This window comes from Equus przewalskii, chromosome X, assembly GCF_037783145.1.
Source record: "Equus przewalskii isolate Varuska chromosome X, EquPr2, whole genome shotgun sequence".
Lineage (NCBI taxonomy): Eukaryota > Metazoa > Chordata > Mammalia > Perissodactyla > Equidae > Equus > Equus przewalskii.
The window spans coordinates 122,270,131-122,292,674 of record NC_091863.1 but is presented as its reverse complement, the minus strand read 5'-3'; the positions used below and the strand labels follow the sequence as shown (position 1 = coordinate 122,292,674).

The 22,544-nt window shown below is 55.7% G+C and overlaps 1 protein-coding gene across 3 annotated transcripts; it reads right to left on the bottom strand.

The window, feature by feature from the left end:
* Positions 1 to 8,727: 8,727 nt before the first annotated feature.
* LOC103544655 (paraneoplastic antigen Ma6E-like) lies at positions 8,728 to 16,423 on the bottom strand. 3 transcript variants are annotated; one of them, XM_070603674.1, is made up of 3 exons: positions 14,097 to 16,423; positions 12,736 to 13,021; positions 8,728 to 12,256 (listed from the first exon to the last, which is right to left on the bottom strand). In XM_070603674.1, the coding sequence occupies exon 3, from the start codon at positions 12,183 to 12,185 to the stop codon at positions 10,071 to 10,073; it is 2,115 nt and encodes a 704-aa protein (XP_070459775.1). In that variant the 5' UTR covers positions 12,186 to 12,256; positions 12,736 to 13,021; positions 14,097 to 16,423; the 3' UTR covers positions 8,728 to 10,070. The 3 variants fall into 3 exon arrangements, with proteins under 3 accessions (XP_070459775.1, XP_070459776.1, XP_070459774.1); XM_070603675.1 differs by having other exon boundaries at positions 12,736 to 13,005; XM_070603673.1 differs by lacking the exons at positions 12,736 to 13,021; positions 14,097 to 16,423 and adding an exon at positions 12,508 to 12,661.
* Positions 16,424 to 22,544: the final 6,121 nt, after the last annotated feature.

Genomic DNA, 22,544 nt, shown 5'->3' with positions numbered 1-22,544 from the left:
GAGGCAAAAATTGGGAATTTGGAGTCTGTGTCTGGCCTTGCCATTGATAAACAAGAGGGGCATCTCTGAGACTTATCTAAGTCCTATGGGGAAGGGAGGTTCTTTCCAGTAACCCGTTTCCCAGAGCACAAAGGTGGGGGGGATATTTCTTAACCTTTGCTGTTTACCAGAATCACAGTGCTCACATAAAATTCTAGATTTTCTGTCCCTACTTTTGTTCAAGAAATAGTCTCCTGATGACTCTTATTGGTGTTGCTCTTGCAAAATCATTTGAATCATCTGCTGAGAGGTGGTGGCAAAGGTCAGTGGTTTTAGGGTCCTACAGATAAGGCACTTTAAAAAAAGGATGCCTAAAATGGAAGAGAGAAATGTTAATGTAGAGTTTGTGTTAAAGTCTAAGAAGACAGTGGATGAAAATCTTTCGATTATGCAGCACTGCTTGTCAAGTTTTTTTATACTTCTTTGTGACGTTGTCCACAGTCTTGGTTATCTCTCATAAGAGACATGCATGATCCGAGCATTTTGCCAGATTTCCCTAGTGGTCCAGACAGTGGCTTGGCCAGAGAGAAATCCATGTAGGGTCCATTCTGGTGAGGAGTCCTTTGAGATTTGTATCAAGTCTTCAGGTTTATCTTGCAATGCTCCAGATTCTGGGAGGAAAGCCTAGCTTCAAGGCAACCTAGAGTCCAGATAAGTGTCTGGGCAGTCAGGTTTTAGGTCTCAGTGATGCCAGGTGAAAAAAGAAGGAAAAAAATTGGAAACATTATTTTGAAGGGTCATAGCCAGATACTGAAGGATACTGGAAGAATGGAAAATTTGGTAAGAGTTGACAATTTGTACAAGGTGACAGAATCCAGACCAATTTACAGGTAGGTAACAAAACCATCAGTTACTTCAAGTTTACAAAGAGGTGCAAAATAGTTCAATGACGATGAACAGGGATAGAATCTGACAAACCACAATAGTGTGCTATAGCTTTCTACTGACACATAAAATTTCTCTCTACAGTTACTCTCCTTTCAATCAAAGGTTTTTCTGGGTCACAAAGTAAGTGTGATCTCATTATACTTGGCCTGAGTATTTATATAGGTGAAACAAGAATGGTAATTTACTATCTAGGCTTTTTTTAAAAACAGTTTATTGAGATATAAATTCACATGCTATACAGTTCACCCATTTAAAGTGTACAATTCAATAGGGTTTGGTATATTACATTATTAATTTTTTTAAATTATAGTAAAATACGTATAACATAAAATTTGCCATTTTGACCATTGTCAAGTGTATGATCCAGTGGCACTAATTACATTCACAGTGCAGTATCAAATAGGGTTTTAAAAGTTTGCTTTGCTGGAATATTTCTAAGGATTCTCAGATTGAACGTTGAAAAGCCTCTCAAGGCCAGGAAGCCAAGCCAAGAGCTCACCACCAGATTTCACTAGCAGTACCTATAGATTTGGGTGAGTCGTCTCTTCTTGGGGTCCCCAAAATATCCTAAGGTTGCTGGGCCTGCCAGGAAGTGACCTTTCTTACCCACTTGTAAGGCTGGGAACCATGTAAGCTAGTTATCAACCTGGTTTTTCCAAGAGAGTTTTATAAGTAAGCATCGGCTTCATAAAGTCAACTTTAGCTCCTTATTAAAAGTGTCTGGTCACATATGGCTCTATGGATATCATTATCAAATATAGAATTCCAATGAAAACCTTGGTCATGTCAAATAAGAACAAATCTGGACTTAGGGAGAGACTTTAATTTGAAAGGCAGAATGCTCTGATCTCAGAAATCTACAAGCATCTCAAAATCAAGCAGAAAAAAGCTTTTCTTTTATAGGGTGAGGACGAACAAGGAGAGATGAGCAGACTCTTTTAAGGAAAGATTCTTGAAAAGCAAGGAGAAATGACCACCGGAGCCTGACAGGAAAAGTGTCTGTCTGTGGTCAGCTGATTCTCAAAATAAGCTGATGAAGCAAATGTTCTGCATCTTCATGTTGCTCAGGCTTGGGAACAAGCCGAGTTCAGGGGCCAGTAGAAGGAGAGAAATTGGCCTAAGGTTTGGTCAAGACAAAGCAGAAAGTAAGAAATGGGTATTTGTGAACACTTGATCAGTTCCTCTTGTTGTTTAAGACAGACAAAATGTCTACTTAAACAATATTAGGAATGAGATAAGAGTCACTGTGAGGTTGATGTTGGTCCAGAGTTTTTCGTGGGTGGACTGGCCTTCATGTTCTTGTTGGCCCTGAAGGACTAGTTGTATCATCTGTTGAGAGTGCTGTTGGACTGACAGCTCTTGGGGGTGGTCTTTAGCATTGAATGAGAGATATGCCTAGGAAAATAATAAAAAGAATATTTATTAAAGATTGAATAAGGGAGTAAAACCGAGACTTGAGTTCTAAAGGGAATCATTCAAAAAGATTCCTAGACATTGGTCCTGAAGCATCTTGATGGTGGAGTGGCAAATTTCTCAGATTGTCTGAATATTTTTGCTGATGGCATGGACATCAGAGGGGTTTTGGGGAACAAATGCACAGTGCTCACTTCAGACTACTGCACAAGTGCTCCCTTAAGAAACCAGAATCATGTCCAATGCTAGACAGTTTTAGAGGACCACTCATTGGAGTTCCTGGAGTTCTCTGGTGATGATGTTGGTGATTTCAGTAAGATTGTCAGCAGTCACAGTTATTTCCTGGAGCAGAGCCTGTAAAATGGGAGAGTTCTGGCAAAATTCCTGAGTGGCCCACACAGAAGCAGCTCCAGGCATGAAGGTTACCCATGACATGATTTGCTGCAGCAGTCAAGTCCTTTATGTTTCCTCCCAATCTCTTAGCTTTTTATTCTAAGCCTTTTTGAGAACCTTGACAGAAAGGAAGGTCACAGCCTCCTTCTGGGGCTGGGATTCTGTGCCTAGATTTATCTATACATATTTTTGTAGACCTTTGGAATCATTTAGTGTCTGGAAAGAGGTAATAGAGTGGTTAAGGTGAGAAGAGAAGGTAGTCTGGGGGCTAATAAAGTTAGCTTGATGACAGGTTCCAGTCCAAGGACTATGTACTCTTGCCACTCCTGGTGATAGGGTGGATATGATTGCAAATACTTAAGCCCATGGAAGGACCCTTGGTTATGTTACAGTGGAAGCATAGATTGCCCTTTTTGAAATATTTATATTAATAACATTTTACCCATATGAATCTCATCTAGGGAAGGCTAAGAATTTTTAAAAATTTGACAGCACTTCCACTCAATTTATAATATTAAGTAAACCTGATTATTTTGGCACTTCTCTTTTTATAAGATAAAAGAACAAATCCTGTGTGATTTTCCGGGAACCCTCTGGGAGATCCAAAAACTTCGAGATCAAGAAGACATCAATTAAAATTTGATTTTAGGAAGGCAAAATGCCAAAAGTTGTCAGGAGGTTTGAACACTTGGTTAAATAAGATGACGTATCAGTGAGAAACACTACTTGGCTGCTTATTTAACCAAAGTGACGATAAAGGATTTTAAAAGTAAACATGAGATGACATGCTTGTAAAACACACGAGCTCTTTTGGAAGTAGGAAGACTTGGTTCTCTCAAGTAAATAAGAACATGATAAAGTCAACATAAAGTGCAGGAAATTATTCTGATAAAACGTGGAATCTGTGTCTTCTAAGGCAGATTATTCAGAAGGTAAGGAAAAATCTTTTAAAATCTACTGTTAAGAGAAGACCATTACTCCAAGAAAATTTTGTCATTTTAACAAAGAGAAAAACAAATTCTAGTTTTACATCTGTATGCTATTTGATACTAAAGCTGTTTTTTAAAAAATCTATAAACAAACTCATCAAATTTTGGCCATGAGTAATAAAATTCCTTTTCCATGCATCTTCTATAACTTCTTGTATCCATTCATGTTTTGTCCTACATTTTCCTCATTCTTATTTTTGAAGAACAGTCATTTTACTTTAGGACAAAATTACTCTCTTTTTCATTAACAAAACCATATTTTGAATACCTTACATACAAAGTTATTTCGCTTTGCATTATTGCTTCTAGCAGTTTCATTTACACATATCAATTATAATTTTTAACCACTAGTAACTTTTACTTTCCAGAGAAAGCTAGGAAGCAGAGAATTGTGAACCAGACATATTATAACACACAATTATTGTTGAAATAAAAGTTGTCAGGAGGTCCGCCTTGTAGCGTAGTGGTTAAGCTTGCCTGTTGCACTTTAGCGGCCCAGGGTTTGCAGGCTTGGATCCCAGGCTCAGACCTACACACTTCTCATCAAAGCCACACTGGTGGTGTCCCACATACAAAACAGAGGAAGATTGGCACAGATGTTAGCTCAGGGACAATCTTACTCACCAAAAAAAAAAAAAAAAAAATTAAAAAAAGTTGTCAGAATAATGACTCGATTTGAATAAATTCACATTTATTTTTTTGTAATCTAAAATATCTAGTAGATGTAATATTAATTTGAATAGTAAACCTGTATAAGTTTAGGAGGAACATACCCAGGTAAAATAAAAATGAATGCTTAATGCTGACAACCGAGAGACAACTGGTTTTATTAAAACTATTCTTCCTTGCTGGAGTGTTACCTTAGTTATGGGACTTGAATTATTAAGACACTTTGGTTAGTTTCTACATTCCAAGGAGTTTTAAGAATATTTCCTTTATGTAAGCACTTATTTATCCCTAAGCCAATTAAAATAGAGCTCCTTTAGGGCTTTTGTAAGTTAACTTGGTAATAACACCTGGAGGTAGGAACATATCACATATCCATCCATACATAAATATACAAACAGATGTAAATAGTGATCTTGTGGGTTTCATTCTAAAATTTTCAGCCATGAGTCAGGTAACAGAAATGCAAAACACTGTTTCATATAAAAAAAAATGATGGCTCTTCTCTTTGCCTCAACTTTACATTTTTACCAGGATTATGTTTCTGGCAGATGGGGAAAATTGTGGCTAGTTGCTCAGTATGAGGGCTAAAGCATGCCACCAGTATTTGCAGAGGAGACTTTTTCAGATTTTTTTAGCCCTGATGTGTAATCTTATGGAGACGTGGACTAAATTTTGGGTGAGGGACAGAAGAGACATCAAGGGGCCGTTAGGGTGTCTCCAAAGCTATCGGAGTAAATAAAACATCCGGAGCATTTCCAATTACTTTTTCAGCCTCAGGTAGTTACTTTAGGGTCCCTGAGCCCCTGGAGAGGCCCCGTTGGGGCTAAAGGTCTAGTGACTGTAGGCAGTTGAGGGGCTGGAGTTGGAAGGGAAAGGTTGGCAGAAGTGGATAAAAGGATAAGGAAAGCAGGTTTGTGGAAGGATCCAGGGGAGCTGAAGGGAAGGTCGAAGGAGGACAAGGGATGATGGGAAGGGAGAAATCTGAGGTGAGACAGTTTGAGAAGATCCTGTTTCCCAAAGAGGCGAGTGAAGTTCTAAATTGCGTTTGGTAAAATTTTGTCAATTTTGGAGATATTGAACTGAATTCGTTTTGTAATATTGAGGCAAAGAAAGGGAATTTGAAGGGGTCCTTGTCTGGCCTTGTCATAGGTAAACAAGAGAGGCATCTCTGAGTCTTATCTGTGTCAGGTGGCGAAGGCAGGTTGCGTTAGTTTGCCAGGACTGCCATAGCAAGGTACCGCAGACTGGGTGGCTTAAACAACGGACATGTGTTGTCTCACAATTTTGGAGGCCAGAAGTCCGACATCAAAATAGGCTTGGTTCCTTCCGAGGGCCATGAGGGATCTGTTCCAGGCCTCTCTCCTTGGCTTGGACATAGTATCTTCTCTATCTCTTCACGTTGTCTTTCCTCCAGGCATGTCTATCTCTGCCCAAATTTCTCCTTTTTATAAGGACACCAGTCATATTGGGTTTGGGAGCATTAATGACCTCACATGAACTTGATCACCTCTGTAAAGACCCTATCTCTAAATACAGTCACATTCTGAGACACTGAGGGTTAAGAATTCAACATATGAATTTTGATGGGGATACAATTCAGCCCATAACAGTGGTTCTTTGCAGTAGGCTATTTTCTGGAATGCAACGGGATGGGAGATGTCTTAACCATTGCTATTTTCCAGGATAACAGGGCTCAAGTGAAGTGCAACATTGTTATTGGGCAACTGGGGCTGAGAGCAGGGCAGCTGGAGGTGCTGGCGGCCAAACGCTCCCGGGAAGGACTCCCACGTGTAGAGTCTGCTGGCTCGGGAGGCAGGCCCTACTCCAGGCTCCATGAGGGGGTGTGGGGTCTAGAAGAGGATGGTGGCCTTGCGAGGGGCTGAACCCCAAATGACAGGGACTTCAGGTAGGGAAAATCTCAGAGGGCAAAGCGGGCTCCCGGGCATGGGGCCAGCCTGGCTGGGGAGGAACGCGGGCTGCACAGCTCTGGGGGCCCCCAGCAGCAAGAGACCTTGGCCCGTCCCCCAGTCCTGGGGAAGTGGCTGACAGTCACTTGGGCTTGGGACTCTGCCCTACCGGCCCTGGGCGAAGGACTCAGGGGCCTGGGGTAGGGGGTACCCGCTCAACATGCAAAGGAAAAACGGGGATGAGGGTGGGAAGACAAGTACGCACTCGTCTCTTTCCAAATCTCTCGCTGGGTGCGGGCAGAGGAGGAAAGGCTGGGAAGGGGTGGCCTCCAGGGGCCCCTCTCTTCTGTGCCAGCCCCAGAAGGAGGAGGGCTGATTCCCAGGGCCGGCCCTGCGGCAGCTCCCCTCCACGGGCGGGGCGGGGAAGCCGCTGTCCCACGCAGTCCAGGAAGGACTCCAACCCACCACCACCCGCCTCACGCACGCGCACACCCTCTCACACACGTCCAGTGACGCTCACTCCCACTCGCTCACACTCAGACACACTCACATGCTCTTACACTTGCACACTCCCACTCATTCACACACACATTCACTTGCACTCACACACACATTCAATGACACGAATGCACACTCTCACTCGCTCACACGCACACTCACACCTGCTTGGGGAACACGCCCACACAGGTACACTGCACGAGGGAGAGACAAGGGATCAGCCCCTCCCATCCCCTCTCCTCTTGTCCTGCCCCCAAATCCTGAGGGGCTGGCGGAAAGTGGCCAGTGGCCATGGCCCTGCCAAGACACGGGGGACAGACGACCTGGGATGGTGCCTTGCCTGAAGGAGGCAGGGAGAGCAGAGCCCACCTGGGAGCCCCCCGGATCCTGCAGTACCCCTTGATGGGACACGTGCAGGTGTCCCTATAACACGGAGCCAAGTCCACTGGGCCCAAGAGGCTGCAGGCATGGCCCTCATGATCTCCGTCCCGACAGCCCTCGCCGCCCCCTCTCCATTGCCCTGCGCGCCCAGCATCTCCAGGGGCCCCCGCCCCCCGTCCCTGCAGACCCGCTGTCTGCAGCTCTCGCCACACAGCTCAGGGCTCCCCACGTGCTCGGTTCCCACAGGCCGGTTGGACGGCCACAGCCCAGGCCTCAGCTCCCTGCAAGGTCCTCGCCCTGGCCCTCCCTGCTTTGGGAACTGCGTTCTTCTTCTGTACTGTGGGGGTGGTCAGAGACTCTGCCCCTTCAGAATGGCTGGAGGACGCCAGTGGGCACAGACTGGGCAGGCCCTCGAGGGCCCCTCACCATTTCTAGGACAACGGTACCATCCGTCCCCTCTCCTCTCCGCACCTTCGTTCCGTCTCCCGAAGACTCTGAATCAGCTCGGCGCCTGATGGCCGGCTGCCCTCAATTTGTGGTGGGCTCCCAGCCCCCTGAGGTGAGGGCAGAGCCCAGGCAGGTGGAGGCAGATGGCTCCTGGCTCCTGACACCTAAGGACACCCTCTCTGAGCACTGCCCCTCCAGCCACGGCGCGCAGAGAGAGGGTCTCAAGGATCAGCAGCATCCTCCATCCTGGGTGGGTGCCCTCCTCAGGTGGCACTGAGGGCTCACTGGGCTGCAGGGACCCAGAGTCCACCTGCTCTGGGCAGGAAGGGGCCACTCCCCAGCTCCTGCCTGCAGCCTCCCACTCACACCCGCTGCCTCCTGCCTGCTCCCAGGACACAGGACTGGTGCCCCTAGGAGTTGGCTGGGAGGGGAGTGGGACAGGAAGGCGGTGCCCCGGCCCCTCGAGGGGCCGCCCTGCCCAGGACTCAAGAGTGGAGGGTGGCTCTCCCTGCCTTTCCTCCCCCGACCCAGGGCATGAGGGCTGTGGAGCCCTCGCCCAGCCCGCCCTCCATCCCTCGGCCATGAAACACCGGCAGGTCCCCAAACGTCCCTCGGTGGCTAGACAGAGGCTGGCCACTTGTCGGCTGGCAGGAGTGGGCTGAGCGGGCAACCACCCCCAGCCCAGAGTCCTGGGCCCAGCTCCTGGCAGGGGCATCTGACCTCAGGCCTGGGCCCTTCTGTGGCCCGCTGGTCTCTGGGATTGCACACGTGACCTCTCTGACCCGTCCGGGTGCCCTGAGCCCCTACAGCGGTGCCAGGGATCCTGGAGCCCTGGATCCTGCCTGTGGTTCCTCCCCCTCCCTTCAACGTCTAGCCCGCTTATTTCTGGGGACACCCCGAGTTTCCTGGGGACCCAACCAGCCACTGCCCACGCCCACAAGTTCCTGTCACTCAGCTCCGTCCAGCCCAGGGGACGACACAGCCCCTCCTGGCCCCTGTCCTGATCATACCCCAATGCAGGTGACAGGCCACTGTTGCCCCCACCCCCACCCCCAGCAGACCCTTCCCTCAGTTGCCCACAGCAGAGACGGACGACATGCAGCTGGAACGATCAATGAAATTTATTGAAGAGAACCACTTACTGAAACCATTGCAGAGAAGGGAATGACAACACGGAGAGGAACTTCTAACGGCCGCTACAGCCCACAGGTCTCGGGGACAGTCAGTCTCTAACGGGGTGCCTCAGCTGCCCCCCATGCTGAGGCCCTCCCACCACAGTCTCCCTTCCTGGGAGCCCCACGGTCAGCCTCTTGGCAGAACGATGGACACTGGCAATGTCTTCTCACTCCACGGCACCCCCTCCCCCTCTGGCTGACATTCTGGGGTGGGGCCCTGCCCTATGGGCCACATAGGACAGTCACAGGACGCTGGAAAATACAACAGGGGACACCACACCAAGCCCAGGAAACTGAGCCACAAGTAACAACAGGTTGGCACATGAGAGCACAGTCCCACTGGAGCCTCCCGCAGCCCCTCCATGTCCCTGCTCCAGTTCTTCCTTCCCGAGGTCCCGGGGTGAGCGCCGGCCACGCCCTCGTCTGTCCATCCTTCCAGGCATCTCCTGGGACTGGGCTCGGGGACTCTGGGGTGGGGTGGGGGCCACTGCTCAGATAAGCACACACCTCCACAGGAACAAGCAGCGGTTGGCCTAAATCTCCACCGAGAAGGCAGAGTTGAGCTCATGGCACCGGACGAGAGAGAGCAGAGCCCGGGCTGGCACTGAAGCTCACAGCACGTGCCAGGGCCGAGAGGGTGCTGTCTGCTAGGCCAGGACCCCACCCCGGGCTCACACACACCTAACGGCTCTGCACAGAAATGATGGCACGTGGGTTTGTATGTTTTGGGGGTGGATTACTTGACAGGTGGGTAACTACAGGGTCCACTGAGATACAAGCGGGCTTCCCAGAACAGGGAGGAGCCTGCCCCAGGTGACAGTGAACGGGGGTCCCCTTGTTGGGAGGCCCAGACAGCTGGCACCCTTGAGATGACCTCCTAACGTCTCCCAGGCCCGTGCAGGTGGCAGGCGTCCTCAGGTGCCCCTCACCCAGGCCAGGGCTGCCACTCGGGGGAGCCACCAGGCTGGCCGCCTGAGTTTGCAGGGCTTGGGATGGGGCTTGGGCTCGGTGTGGTGCTGCCTTGAGCGGGGCTACACCTCTCCCCTGCCCATTTGGGGTAACATATGTTCATCTTGGTCACTTGGAACGGCTGACGGTGCGGGTCATGGCCCCTTGGGGATCGTGAGGGGCCAGGGGCTTGGTTTGGGCTGGACGGGCCCCTCCCTCGGCCTGGTCCCCATGTGGGGTGAGGCGGCTACCCTGGCCTCGCCTCCCCCTGCCTCCAGGGCTCTGCTGCCTGGGAGGAGAGGGGGCCCCTGGGCCTTTTGAGCCTACTTGCCCGAGGAGGACTCGGGGCGGCTCATCTCCTCAGCCCCGTCCTGGTTTCCTGGCTCCTCCTGGATGAGCCCCTCCTTGGGGGTCTGCTCGGCCTCCTGGTCTCCCACCTGGGCGAGGCCTTCCGGGTTACTGCCAGGACCTCCTGGGCCCGCCCCAGAAGCACTGACCGTTTGAGCAGGGGTGGGGCCCCCGGGGGCCCCCGAGTGTCCTGCCTGACCTAGCCCCGCACGAGTAGGAACATTTTCACCTTCCCCAGTGGCAGAAGAGGACTCGGTGGTCTCCTCAGGGGCAGGGGCTGCCACGGCAGCATCATGGGTGTCAGGAGCTGCCTCATCGGCCTCTTCACGGGCCGGGGCAGCGTCAGCGGTGTCTTCACAGGTCAGGGCGGCCTGGGCAGCATCTTCACGAGCCCAGGCGGCCTGGGCAGCATCATGGGGGTCAGGAGCAGCCTCTCCACGGTCGACTGTGACAGGAACTGCCCCATCGGCCACTTCACGTGCCGGGGCAGCCTCGGCTGTGTCTTGCTTGGAAAGGGCAGCCAGGGTGGTATCTTCCTTGGGTGGGGAAGGCTTGCTTTCTTCTGCAGTGACAGGGGTGCCCTCAGTGGTGACCTCATTGGCTGGGAGGCAATCTTCATGGGTCCGGGCAGCATCTTCACAGGCCAGCGCGGCCAGGCAGTCCTGCGCAGGGGTGTCGGGATTTTCCTCCAGGAGGCCGCACATGAGATCCAGCGCGGGGCCGCCCAAGCTCTCCACCAGTCTCCTCCTCCTCTCCCTCTCTGACATGAGGCACCACAGGTACAGCGTGTCGTTGGCATGGTGCAGCCAGCTCTCAAAAGACTCTTCTCCACAGCCCGGCTCTTCCACCCCAGAAAACCTTCTCAGTACCCGGTAGGCCATAGCATCGAGCAGAGGCTGCAACGTCTGCCGCCAGTGCTGGCTCCGGGCTGCTGCCTCGTTGATGGCTCTTGCCACACCTGCAGCTCCTTCGTCACCTGGAGCCTCCGCCTCAGCTGCAGCTCCTGCCATGCTCACAGATCCTGCCACGCCTGCAACACCTGTGTCCCCTGCGTTTCCCTCTTCATCTGACGATCCTGCTTCCTCTCCAGCTCCTGCCTCGCCCTCAGCTTCCTCCTCGCCCTCAGCTTCCTCCTCACCCTCAGCTTCCTCCTCACCTGCGGCTTCTTCCTCACTTGGGGCTCCTGCCTCACCTGTGGCTTCTTCCTCACCCGCAGCTCTTGCCACATCTCCAACTTCCTCCTCACCTGCCGCTCCCGCCTCACCTGCAGCTCCTGCCATGCTCACAGATGCGACCATGCCTGCAACTCCTGTGTCCCCTGCAGCTCCCTCTTCATCTGACGATCCTGCTTCCTCTCCAGCTCCTGCCTCGCCCTCAGCTTCCTCCTCACTCCCAGCTTCTTCCTCACCTGTGGCTTCTTCCTCACCCACAGCTCTTGCCACATCTTCAGCTCCATCCTCGCCTGCAGTGACTGCCTCACTGGCAGTTCCTGCCTCCTCTGGGGCCCCTGCCTCAGACACACCTGCAGCTCCTTCCTCACCTGGAGCCTCTGGCTCAGCTGCAGCTCCTGCCATGCCCACAGATGCTACCACGCCTGCAACTCCTGTGTCCCCGGCAGCTCCCTCTTCATCTGAGGATCCTGCTTCCTCTCCAGCTCCTGCCTCACCCTCAGCTCCCTCCTCCCCTGCAGCTGCCTCCTCCCCTGCAGCTCTGGCCACACCTGCCCTGCCAGCCACTGCTTGCCTCTGGGGCTGTGCAGGGAAATTGGGTCTATCCCGTGACTCAGAATCAGGGCCCTGGGGCAGGAAGAACACATCCCAGAGTCCCCCCTTGCCTGGTATCTGTCGGGGGACCAAACTTCGATTTAAATACTCAGTGAACTCCACCAAAGCGACCCTGAACCCGAGCTCCTTTCTGAAGACGTTGCCCAGCACTCGGTACCTGCCCAGGGGCCACAGGGCAGCCCGCACGGCCTCCTGGAATTCCCGGTCCTCGCAGTCCTCCGGGATGCCCAGGATGAGCAGGGAGCGCTGTGCGTTTGCGCCACTCCACCTGCACCAGTCCTGCAGCATCACCAGTGGCATCACCATCACTGAGGACCTGAGGGCGGCCAGAAGGGACTGGACGGGCGTGCACGGACTCTCGCAGTGTGGGCCTCGGCCTGCGGGTGCAAAGGGGAGAGAGGCGTGTCTGTGCCACACAGCCCACCCCACCGCCCCAGCCAGAGCCCCGGGCCCCTCACGCTGGGGCCTGGAGCGCCTCCTCTCGCTGCTGGCTTCGTCGTTGGATCTTAGGAAACCTCTTCGATAAGAAACCACATTGCTTCACAAGATGGAAGGCTACCCACATTTTCTACCTCCTCTAGCCTCGGGGCTGGGGGGGGGGGTCGCCTTGTTCCCCAGGGACTCTCACGTTTTCCAATTTGGGGCATGAATTTCCCCAGGATCCTGCCTCCTTCTCTTCCACGTGCTCTGGCCTGCAGTGACAGCCCTCTTTCCTTCCTTCCCGGCAGGGTGACTCCTGTCCTCTCTTTGTTCGGGGTCGCTCTAGGCTGGGCTCCGGCCCAGTTCCACGCTGCCTGAGCAGAGCCCGCGGAGGGCCCGCCCTGTCCCTCCCTCTCCCCCGCTCTCTCTCACTGACCTCCCCTCCGGGCGCTCTGGTCTCTTCCGTAGGGCACGTTGGGCTCTCTCTGCTCTTCTCTTTCTAGCTTCCTTCAAGGGACGTCAGGGCCCCGAGTCCGTGTCCTCCTCCTGTTCTATGGCGCACACTTAGAGCTGTCCGTCTTCCTGCGATTGATCGCTTCCTGCGCTGCCTCCCACTACTTTGGGGAAGTTGTATTTTTCTATTTTCTATCACTCGGTTTGAAACGCTTCCTGAGTTCCTCTGATTTCCTCTGATTTCTTCTTCCACCTACAGGTTTGCAAATCTTTAGAGACATGTTAACCGTTGTTAACGTCAAACAAAATCCCCGGGCGACCAGGCAACTTATTCTGTCAAAGCGCAACCCTTTTAAACTTAGGGAGACGCTCCTAGGGCCCGAAGTATGGCGTCCCCCAGTGACCCCTGCGAAGGGCCTCTACTTTCCGCGGAGGCCAAGGCCCTGGCCCTCCACCGCGGCAATCTCTGCGCACCCTCCACCGAGGCGACCTGGAGCTTCTCAGACACCCGCTGCGGGGGGCAGAGCCCCTCCCCGGACCCTCCCCCACTCCACCGCCCAGGGCACCAGCCTCCCGCAGACCACTGCCTCCCCGGCGCCTCGCCCTCTCTGTGGCACCTGCACCCATGCTGCCAGGCCCTCCTCTCCCGCACCCCTCCTCAGCCAGTGGCCCCCCACCTTCCCGCCCATCCCCCTGCCCATGCCCGGGCGCATCCTCCCCAGACCCGAAAAGCGCCCTCCCCGCCAGCTGGGAGCGCTCCCCTCCAGCCCTGGGAAGCAGGGCGCCCCCACGTGCTTGGACGTTATCCCGCCCATCCGGCTCCCCAAGCCCGGAGTGCTCCCCCTAGTGCCGGCAGTGGGAGCTCTGCCCTCCCGCCTCCCACCCCACAGATGCAGGGCTGCCAGCCTGCCCCCGCCCCCCCCACCCACACATGCAGGGCTGCCAGCCTGCCCCCGCCACCCCCTCCCCCCACAGCCAGCACCCCAGCGAGCCAGAGCGCACCGCTGCCCAGAGCATGGCCGCCCACCACTCCCGCACGCATGGCCGGCCTCGCCCACGCCTCCCACCCCAGGCGGACTCCGCTGGCGCCCCCACCCCAGCCGGCAGCCCCCCCGTGCCGGGCGCCCTCCTGTCCAGCCGCAGCCCCGGGAGCGCTCGCTTCCCATGCCCCCCCTAGAGTCACTAGCCCCCGCCCCCGCCCCCGCCTCCCCCCCTCCTGAGGCCCCTGGGAGCCCTGCCCTCAGCCCAAACCCCAGCTGGCTGCCCCCCACCCTCACCGGCTCCCGCTCGCTCACCCTCCCCTCGGACCCCCTCCCCCGCGAGCCCCCCGCCGACGTGGCTCACCTGCGCCGGCCCCGCGGGCGGCTCCCGGTCCCCTGGAAGGCCTGGCGGGCTCGCCTCAGGGCGGCTGTGTGGCCCCGGCTCACGCACTCTGCGCTCGGCCACGCCACCTCCCGCGCCTCCCAGAAGCCCCCGGGCGCAGGAGAGAAAGTTCTAGGTGGCTCAGGGCAGGGCGACGATTGGCTGCGAGGAGCACGTGAGCGACGCCGCGCGGCGAGGGCTTCACGGCGCTGTCGCAAGGCTCGCAGCCGCGGCAGCACAGCGCGGCTTCCGCCCCTGCCACCGCTGCACAGCGCGGCTTCCGCCCCTGCCGCCCGTGAAGCCGAGAGTCGGCCCGCCCGCAGAGCCCGCTGGGGCCCGTGGGGCCCACTGCCCGGTCGTCTGTGCCCTGCTGTGCTTGGTAGCGGCACGCAGACGGTCTACGTCCCTACTGACTTCTCCTCTCGGTGTCCCCATCCCGGGCGGGAGGGGTGACATCTCCATCGGCGGTGCTGGGAATGGCCGCCTCTCCCTCTGTCCCGTCACCCTCGGTTTCCTGGACAGCAAAGTTCTGTCCCTGGCCACAGACACTCCTGGGAACTAGCGCTGCGCGTCCCTCACTGCTGACCCTGCCATCGTTCTGACCTCCCATCCCAGGGACCTGCCTCTGCCTTTAACTCGGCTTGGTCCACTGTCAGCACGGTCGCTCCGACTTCCTTAGCTGCTCTTTCTGTGGGACAGCACTCGGAATCCTCTGACTATCCGCTCGCCTGAGGCTTTGCTGTCCAATCGCAGCGCCTGTGGGCAGCAAAAGCCTGGCTCTCGGCTTCATCCAGACAGTCTCTGCCTTTTAATCGCACAGTTTAACCCGTTAACATCCAGTGTGGTTTCTCCTATGGCTGGATTTACGTCCAGCCCTTTACCGGCTGCCTGAGTCTGCTGCAGATACTGAGGAAACAATACCAGAGACCGGGTGGCTTATAAACAGCAGACGTTCATTTCTCACAGTTCCGGAGGCTGAGAAGTCCAGAAGCGAGGTACCGGCAGATGCCGTGTCCGGCGAGGACCTGCCTCCTGCTTCACACACAGACATCCTCTCACCATGTCCTCGCTATGGCAGAAGCGGGTGAGGGAGCTCTCCGGGGTCTCTCTTACAAGGTCACTGATCCCGTTCATGGCGGCTCCACCCCCATGAACCAATCACCTCCCAAAGGCTCCACCTCCAAATACCATGGCGTGGAGGGGGTCGATTACACAGGTGAATCTGGGGGAGGACACAGACATTCGCTGCACAGCACTGTCTGCCCATCTCTCTCTCTTCCTATGTTCCCCTTTTCCTGCCTGAGATAGTCAAAAAGTTTTTATTGCATTTTAACTTACTATTGCCTTTTGAGGCTATTATCGCTTTGAAATGCTTTTGCTGGTTGCTCGAGAGATTATAATCTATTTCCTTAACTTTTCACTGTCCACTTGTGGCTAATGTTGTACCACTTCACATAAATGTAAGAAGCTTTCCACCATACAGATTCGTTCCCCCTCCACCCCATCCTTTATGCTGCAGTCGCCACATGTAGTACGCTTACAGATATTAGAATGCTATCTTTTGAGACTGCATTTTTCATTCACCAGAGAATTATTTCTGTTCTATCCTCAAAATCTTTCCATCCTTCCAAATTGCTTTCTAGCCGCTCTTGACTTGTAATTGCCCTGGTTCCCTTAGCAAAACTGGAGCGGGCCCCCTCTTTCCTGAGGCAGATCACCCTGGCGTATTTTTCCACATTATGCTCATCCATAGGCAATTTCAAAAGAGCTCTCTATCTGGTATGAAAAACTTCATCATTGCCCTCTCTGGGCGTTCCTGGCACTCTAGGCACACATGCATTGTGGTGCTCCTGGCTCTCCTCTCTGACCAAACTGGCCACACTTTCTCCCCCTGTCCCCTCCCTTTAATGCTGGCTGGGCCTTTAAGGTCAAGCTCAGAACACGTGTCCTCCAGGAAGCCCCTGTGGATTCCCCCAGACTGAGTTCCACCTTATCAACGTTGATCCCGCTCTGGCCCACGCACACACTCCATGCCCAGCACGCTCAGTCCCAGCTGCTCTGTCTGTGCTGCTCCAACAAAGGACAGAGGCCTCTACATACAGGTCAAGCAAGCAGCGATGTGTACAAAGTCCTAAGGAGGTGCCCAGCACTTAGCAAGTGCTCAAGGAGGGCCACTGTCGTCCGTCCTGCCACCACTATTGCGTCTCCTCCAGCATTAGTCCCTCCCTCTCCGTGAGCCCAGCCGCTGGCGCAGGGGCTGACCATGCCTAACAGAACAGCCACCCTGAGCTTTGAGTGAACAGGCCGGCAACAAACCTCACTGAAAGCCCCCTCACTCACCCCCTCTCCCCCTGCCGCCGGCGCCCATCCCCCGGAGAGGAAAGCACTGGGTCTGGGGCCTCTTGGTAACCAATGAAAGAAACAGCCCCCCAGGGTGTGTGTTTGACCCCTAGTTGAGCAGTTGTATCTGACAGAGGTGGAAGGCAGTCTCCTCACTAGATCTGCTGGGGCCCTGCGTCACCGTGGGGGCCACCTGCAGGGTGCTCATTCATCTCTCAGCTGCTCCCTCCCTTCCTCTCTCCGTCTGCCCCTCCAGGCCCTTCTGGCCTTGGCAGCTTCACCGCCCGCTGCCCGGCATTCCCCCTCTTTGGGGGGGCACCTAGAGACTGCACCAGCCGGGACTTTCCCACAGTCAGAGCCCAGGGCCCCGAGGTCTGCGGGGCCCGCCCTCCATCCCCAGGTACCAGGGGTCTTTGCCCCTATGGGGTGGGCTCAGCTCTCCCCGACCTGCTCCAAGTCTTGCCCTTTCCAGGACCTCCCAGAGGCCACTTGGGCCACTTTACCTGTTGGCCATCACCCTGTGCTCCCACTAGGCCAGGGGATTTGCCTGGCATGGTTGGGTGGAGAGGGAGAGAGAGAGGCACGCATACCTCCCAGCCCTCTCAGGAGCCCTTTCCCACATGACCAGGCTGCGTCTCCAGCCATCCGTGCCCAGCGGCCTTCCCGCCCAGTGCAGCTCCCCTCTGGGGGCAGTCAGCACCCAACCCTGGAGCTGGAGCCCCTACCCTGAGCGGTCTCCCTGTAAGTCAGAGCCGGGGGTGCAGGAACACGAATGGATGCACGCGTGTCCCAGCCCACTGCCGCCAGGGCAGGGGTCTGCCAGGGACGTGGAGCGACCCAGCTGGACTGCCCTTCCTCTGGTGCCGTCTCAAGCCCAGGGCAGCCCCCGCCTCCGCAGCTCCTCACGGCAATTTCTGTCGTGGCTCTGGCTCACTGGGACCGTGCCTGCAGAATTGCCCAGAACATTTGCACTTTGGTCCTCAGCGGGGCATGAAGAGAGGTGGCATGAACGACAAAAGCAGGGGGCTGAACCGACCCAGGGACGGGGTCTTCTAGGAGTTTGTTCCAGGTGCTCTTTTGATCTGGTAACATGCAATGATTACGTGGGAATGCGATCCAGGGTGACCTCGCCATAAGGATAGTCTGACTATCCTTAGTGGTACGGACAATAGAGGGTGTTCCACGTGGCTTCTCCCTGTGCCCTGGAGTCCTGGACTTGGGTGACGTTCCCTAATGTGGCATGGATGGGCTGTTAGGAGGTGTGCGTGGAAGTTCTTTCGCATGTGTGTGAGGAAATCCAGGAGGTCAGCTGTGGCTCCCAGTCTGCTTCTGTGTGTGCTGGGGCACGTGGACTTCGGAGCTGCTGTGGCCTCCAGTGTAAAGCAATCGCTCATTTTCAGATCGAGACAGACGTCCGGTACCGTCCCGCTCACCCTTTGAAGTGGACAACTGAGTGGCATTCGGCACACTCACAGTGTTGTGTGGTCATCACCTCGACCCCAGAACCTTTCCATCACCCAGAGGACACCCTCTACCCAGCCAGTAGTCACCCTCCCCCCACATCTCCCTCTGCCAGGCCTTGCCAACCACTAATCTGCTTTCATTCTCTAGAGATTTACCTATTCTGGACATTTAGTATGAATGGAATCACACAACGTGTTGCATTTTCTGGCTTCTTTCATTTGGCTTGATATTTTCAAGTGTCGTCCATGCTGCAGCATGCGTCAGCGCTTCATTCTTTTTTATGGCTGAATAATGTTCCATTGTATGAACAGACCACATTTTATTTATCCATTCATCAGTCAATGAATATTTGGATTGTTTTCACTTTTCAGCTATTACGAATAATGTTGCTACAAACATTTCTGTGCAGGTTTTTGTGTGAACATATGTTTTCATTTCTCTTGGGTAGGTACCTAGGAGTGGAATTGCTGGGTCCTGTGGTAACACTAAGTTTAACCTTTTGAAGAACAGCCCAACTGTTTTCCAAAGTGGCTGCGCCATTTTATGTTCCCACCAGCAACGTTGAGGGGTCCAATATCTCCACTTCCTCGCCAACCTTGTTATTGTCCATCTTTTTGGTTCCAGCCATCCTGGTGGGTATGAAGGGCTATCTCACTGTGGTTTTAATCTACATTTCCCTGATGACTAATGATGCTGAGCAGCTTTAATCTTTAATCCACTGATAATGTAATTCCTGGAAAGGTAGGATTCTGACTGCCATTCTTTTCTATGCGTCTGACATCATCCTTGTTCCACTATGTCTCCATTGCGGCCTCTTTTGTGTTAAATAGATGCCTTCTAGCGTACCAGGTTAATCTCTTGGCATTTCTCTTACTATATTTTTAAGTAATTTGCTTAGTGGTTGTTCTGGGGAATACAGTCCACGTCCTCTGCCTTCCCGCCGGAGCGCTTCCCTCCCCTGGTCCCACTGCTAGCCCCGAGTCACCCAGCTGAGGGCTGCAGCAAAGGCAGAGAGACTGGAGAGAAGGGAGAGGACCGGACCCTGCGTGCAGAGTGAGGGTCCTGGAGGAAGCGTCGAGCCAAAGAGGCTGGAGAGGAAGAAGGGAGGGAGGAGAAAGCTAGGTCCGTGTTGGGAGGGAAGGGGGACCCTTCCTGCAAGTGGCAAGGGCTGCCTGGAGGAAGCCCCTAGGCCCAGATCACTTCTCCGTGGCCTTAGGGGGACACCTGTCCCTACTGCCCAATGGCCCCTGCACCCCTAGGTGCCCACAACAGAAGGGGGGCACTTGGGGCCTCTGTGGGGATGACGGCGACATGAGAGGGGAGCATCGGCCCAGGTTAGGGTGGGACTAGACAGACTCAGTGGGATGCTGCCCTCTCAGCGAGGGCGGTGTGAATGCTGCCCCCAGCCCTCCATACGTGAATAACAGGGAAACGGAAGACCCTTTCTCCCCACGTGCACGTGGTGGGCAGCGGGGTGTGCACCAAGTTGGGCCTGGGGATAGCACTCAGAGTCTAATGTCCCTCGGGAAATCCTGGAGAGAGGAGAGACAGGGACATGGCCTGAGGTGGCAAGCCCCAGCTGAGCCCCAGGAGGGGGAGGAGCCATCCTGGAGCCATGGATGCAGGGGAGAGGGCAGGGGGCAGAGGGCGCCTGTCCTGGGGGCTGTGCCGGACAAGGCTCAGGGCTCCCAACGACAAGCAATGTGCTTGGCTCTGGGTCTAGGAACCACGGTCCTGGGAACACCAAGTGCAGCCTAAGGGGACAGGAGCTCCTTGTTGCAAACTGCAGTGATGCTGCAGGCTGAGGGGGCAGGCAGGAGGCCCGAGGCTGTGGCCCACAGCGCGGCAGGGGTCACAGGGTCGGTCTGGAGCACACGTGTGAGCTGTGGCCCGGCCCTGCTCATCCCGAGGCCCTGCTGCCCATCTGGGGCCTTCCCCAGGCCTCCCCTAGGGACCATTCTGTCCTGGGAAGGACCCTGCGGGCTCTGGGATGAGAAGGTCAAAGGCGACCCCTCAGCCAAGCTCAGCCCTACCAGCCCCGCAGGAGCTCCTCACCTTTCTGCACAGCCTCGTCTTGCTCCCTCCCCCCGTGTCCCAGGGCCCCACCAACTGCGAGGCTGTGCCAGGCCCCATCAGTCTTGCTCCTTGGCCTCTATGAGGAGGCCTGACTCCCGGGTGGGGTGGGGGTGGAGGTGGGGGCCCGAGTCTTCCCCGATATGCACCCCCTGCCCACATCAGCCATCTGCCCTCCCCCCACCGTGTCCCATCTTGCCCTGGGCCTCCGCAGAGCCCTGGCGCTGGTCCCCGCATCTCGTGGCCTGAGGGCAGCCGCAGCACGAGACAGCAGGCCTGGGGGGGGGGGGCCCGGGAGTGCCCCAAGGTCAGACGTGGCAGGGTTAGAGCCCACGTCTGCAGGCTCCCTCTCTGGCGTCTGGTGCACTTTCTGGAAGAGGGGCTTGGCCAGGCGAGGTCAATGACCTGTTCCAGTCTCACCTCAGCCCCTCTGTCGCTCTCTCTTTTCCATTTTTGGCAGGACCTGGCCACCCTTGGTTGTCATCAAGCTTGGACCGGGGCTCCGTGTGTCCGTGGTTGGCTGAGAGTGACCCGGGCAGTGTGCACAGAGAAATGGCGCACATCGAGACATCCAGCGGGGCCCAGAGGACGCCAGAGAGACACCCCAACACCTGCCCCGGCAGAGGGCCGGCAACACGGCCGTGCCGGGATCAGATGGGAGCCAAAGGCCAGGGCCTCCTCCCCGGGGCTCTTCTGCCGCCGCCTCTAGGAGCGAGGGCTCTCGCAGATGACTCCAGACTGCACAAGAGGAGAGAAAAGCTGAGAACTCACAGCCGTTGTGTCCCCGTGCACAGGCAGTTGCCATGAACGTGTGGCACGTGTCCAGCCAGGCTCGCTCTTGGAGGCTTTAAAAAGGCACTGATGTTGGTGAGATGCGGAAGCAACACAGGTTCGCCCCTCGGAGAGAGCGTCCATCACCATTACCCACGCACCATGGGTCTTTCCTTGGGCTGTCTCCTGGGGCTGTCACCATTAATAATCTGCCGCGTCTCTCTCAGCTGTGTTTCTGGGACTGTCACTGCTAGCCACACACCTCGAGCGTCCTTTCCAGGCCTGGGTCGTGTGGTCAGTTGGCCTGGCCTGGAATCCCAGTGCCTCCACTGCAGAGCTGTGGTACTTTGGGTAAGTGCCTGAACCTTCCTGTGCCTGGCGTCCTCATCTGGAGAAGAGGGGTCATTACAGGACGCTCCTCCCCCCAGGGCTCCTCTGAGGACTCGTGGAGCGGGTGCAGGCCCCGTTGCTCAGCCCACTGCCTGGCACAAAATCAGTGCTCAGAGACAGAAGCTCTGAGGGAGAGGCTCACCCTTCTCCCAGGCTCCAAACCCCTTAGCACCTTTGGGGTACACAGCTGGTGGGTGTAGGGCCATTAGTCCCCGATTTCTGCTGTCCTTTGTTTGGCCAGGTGGGATCACGGCTCTCAGACTGCCAAGTGGGACGGGAAGCAAAGTGTGGGGGTGCCGTGGAAAGCATTGCCTCGAACAGTGCCGAAGAGAGCACGGCGTGGGACGGCATGCAGCGTGGGGTCACTTTGTGCAGAGCCCAGGTGGGTGTGACCTGGAACACTTGGATCTGGGCTCAGGGAGATTAGGGCCAAGGCTTCGGCAGTACAACGTGCCCCGGAACAGGACCCCAGCTCCCAGAGTACTCCTTGGTAATCTGGGCTGGCTGTCAACCCCGCCGGTGAGAAGCTGCCCCAGCCCGCCTCTGGGATAGGAAAGCAATCTGCTTAGGGGGCTGATCTTTACTCTTTGTGATGGGGACCAGGGCTTCCAATGAGGTGTTAGGAAAACAGGGACCTATGGCTTTCTACCGTGAGAATGGGGGCCATGAGTTTGAGCCCAGGCGGACAGCTGGGGCTGAGAGCAGGGCAGCTGGAGGTGCTGGCGGCCAAACGCTCCCGGGAAGGACTCCCACGTGCAGAGTCTGCTGGCTCGGGAGGCAGGCCCTACTCCAGGCTCCATGAGGGGGTGTGGGGTCTAGAAGAGGATGGTGGCCTTGCGAGGGGCTGAACCCCAAATGACAGGGACTTCAGGTAGGGAAAATCTCAGAGGGCAAAGCGGGCTCCCGGGCATGGGGCCAGCCTGGCTGGGGAGGAACGCGGGCTGCACAGCTCTGGGGGCCCCCAGCAGCAAGAGACCTTGGCCCGTCCCCCAGTCCTGGGGAAGTGGCTGACAGTCACTTGGGCTTGGGACTCTGCCCTACCGGCCCTGGGCGAAGGACTCAGGGGCCTGGGGTAGGGGGTACCCGCTCAACATGCAAAGGAAAAACGGGGATGAGGGTGGGAAGACAAGTACGCACTCGTCTCTTTCCAAATCTCTCGCTGGGTGCGGGCAGAGGAGGAAAGGCTGGGAAGGGGTGGCCTCCAGGGGCCCCTCTCTTCTGTGCCAGCCCCAGAAGGAGGAGGGCTGATTCCCAGGGCCGGCCCTGCGGCAGCTCCCCTCCACGGGCGGGGCGGGGAAGCCGCTGTCCCACGCAGTCCAGGAAGGACTCCAACCCACCACCACCCGCCTCACGCACGCGCACACCCTCTCACACACGTCCAGTGACGCTCAC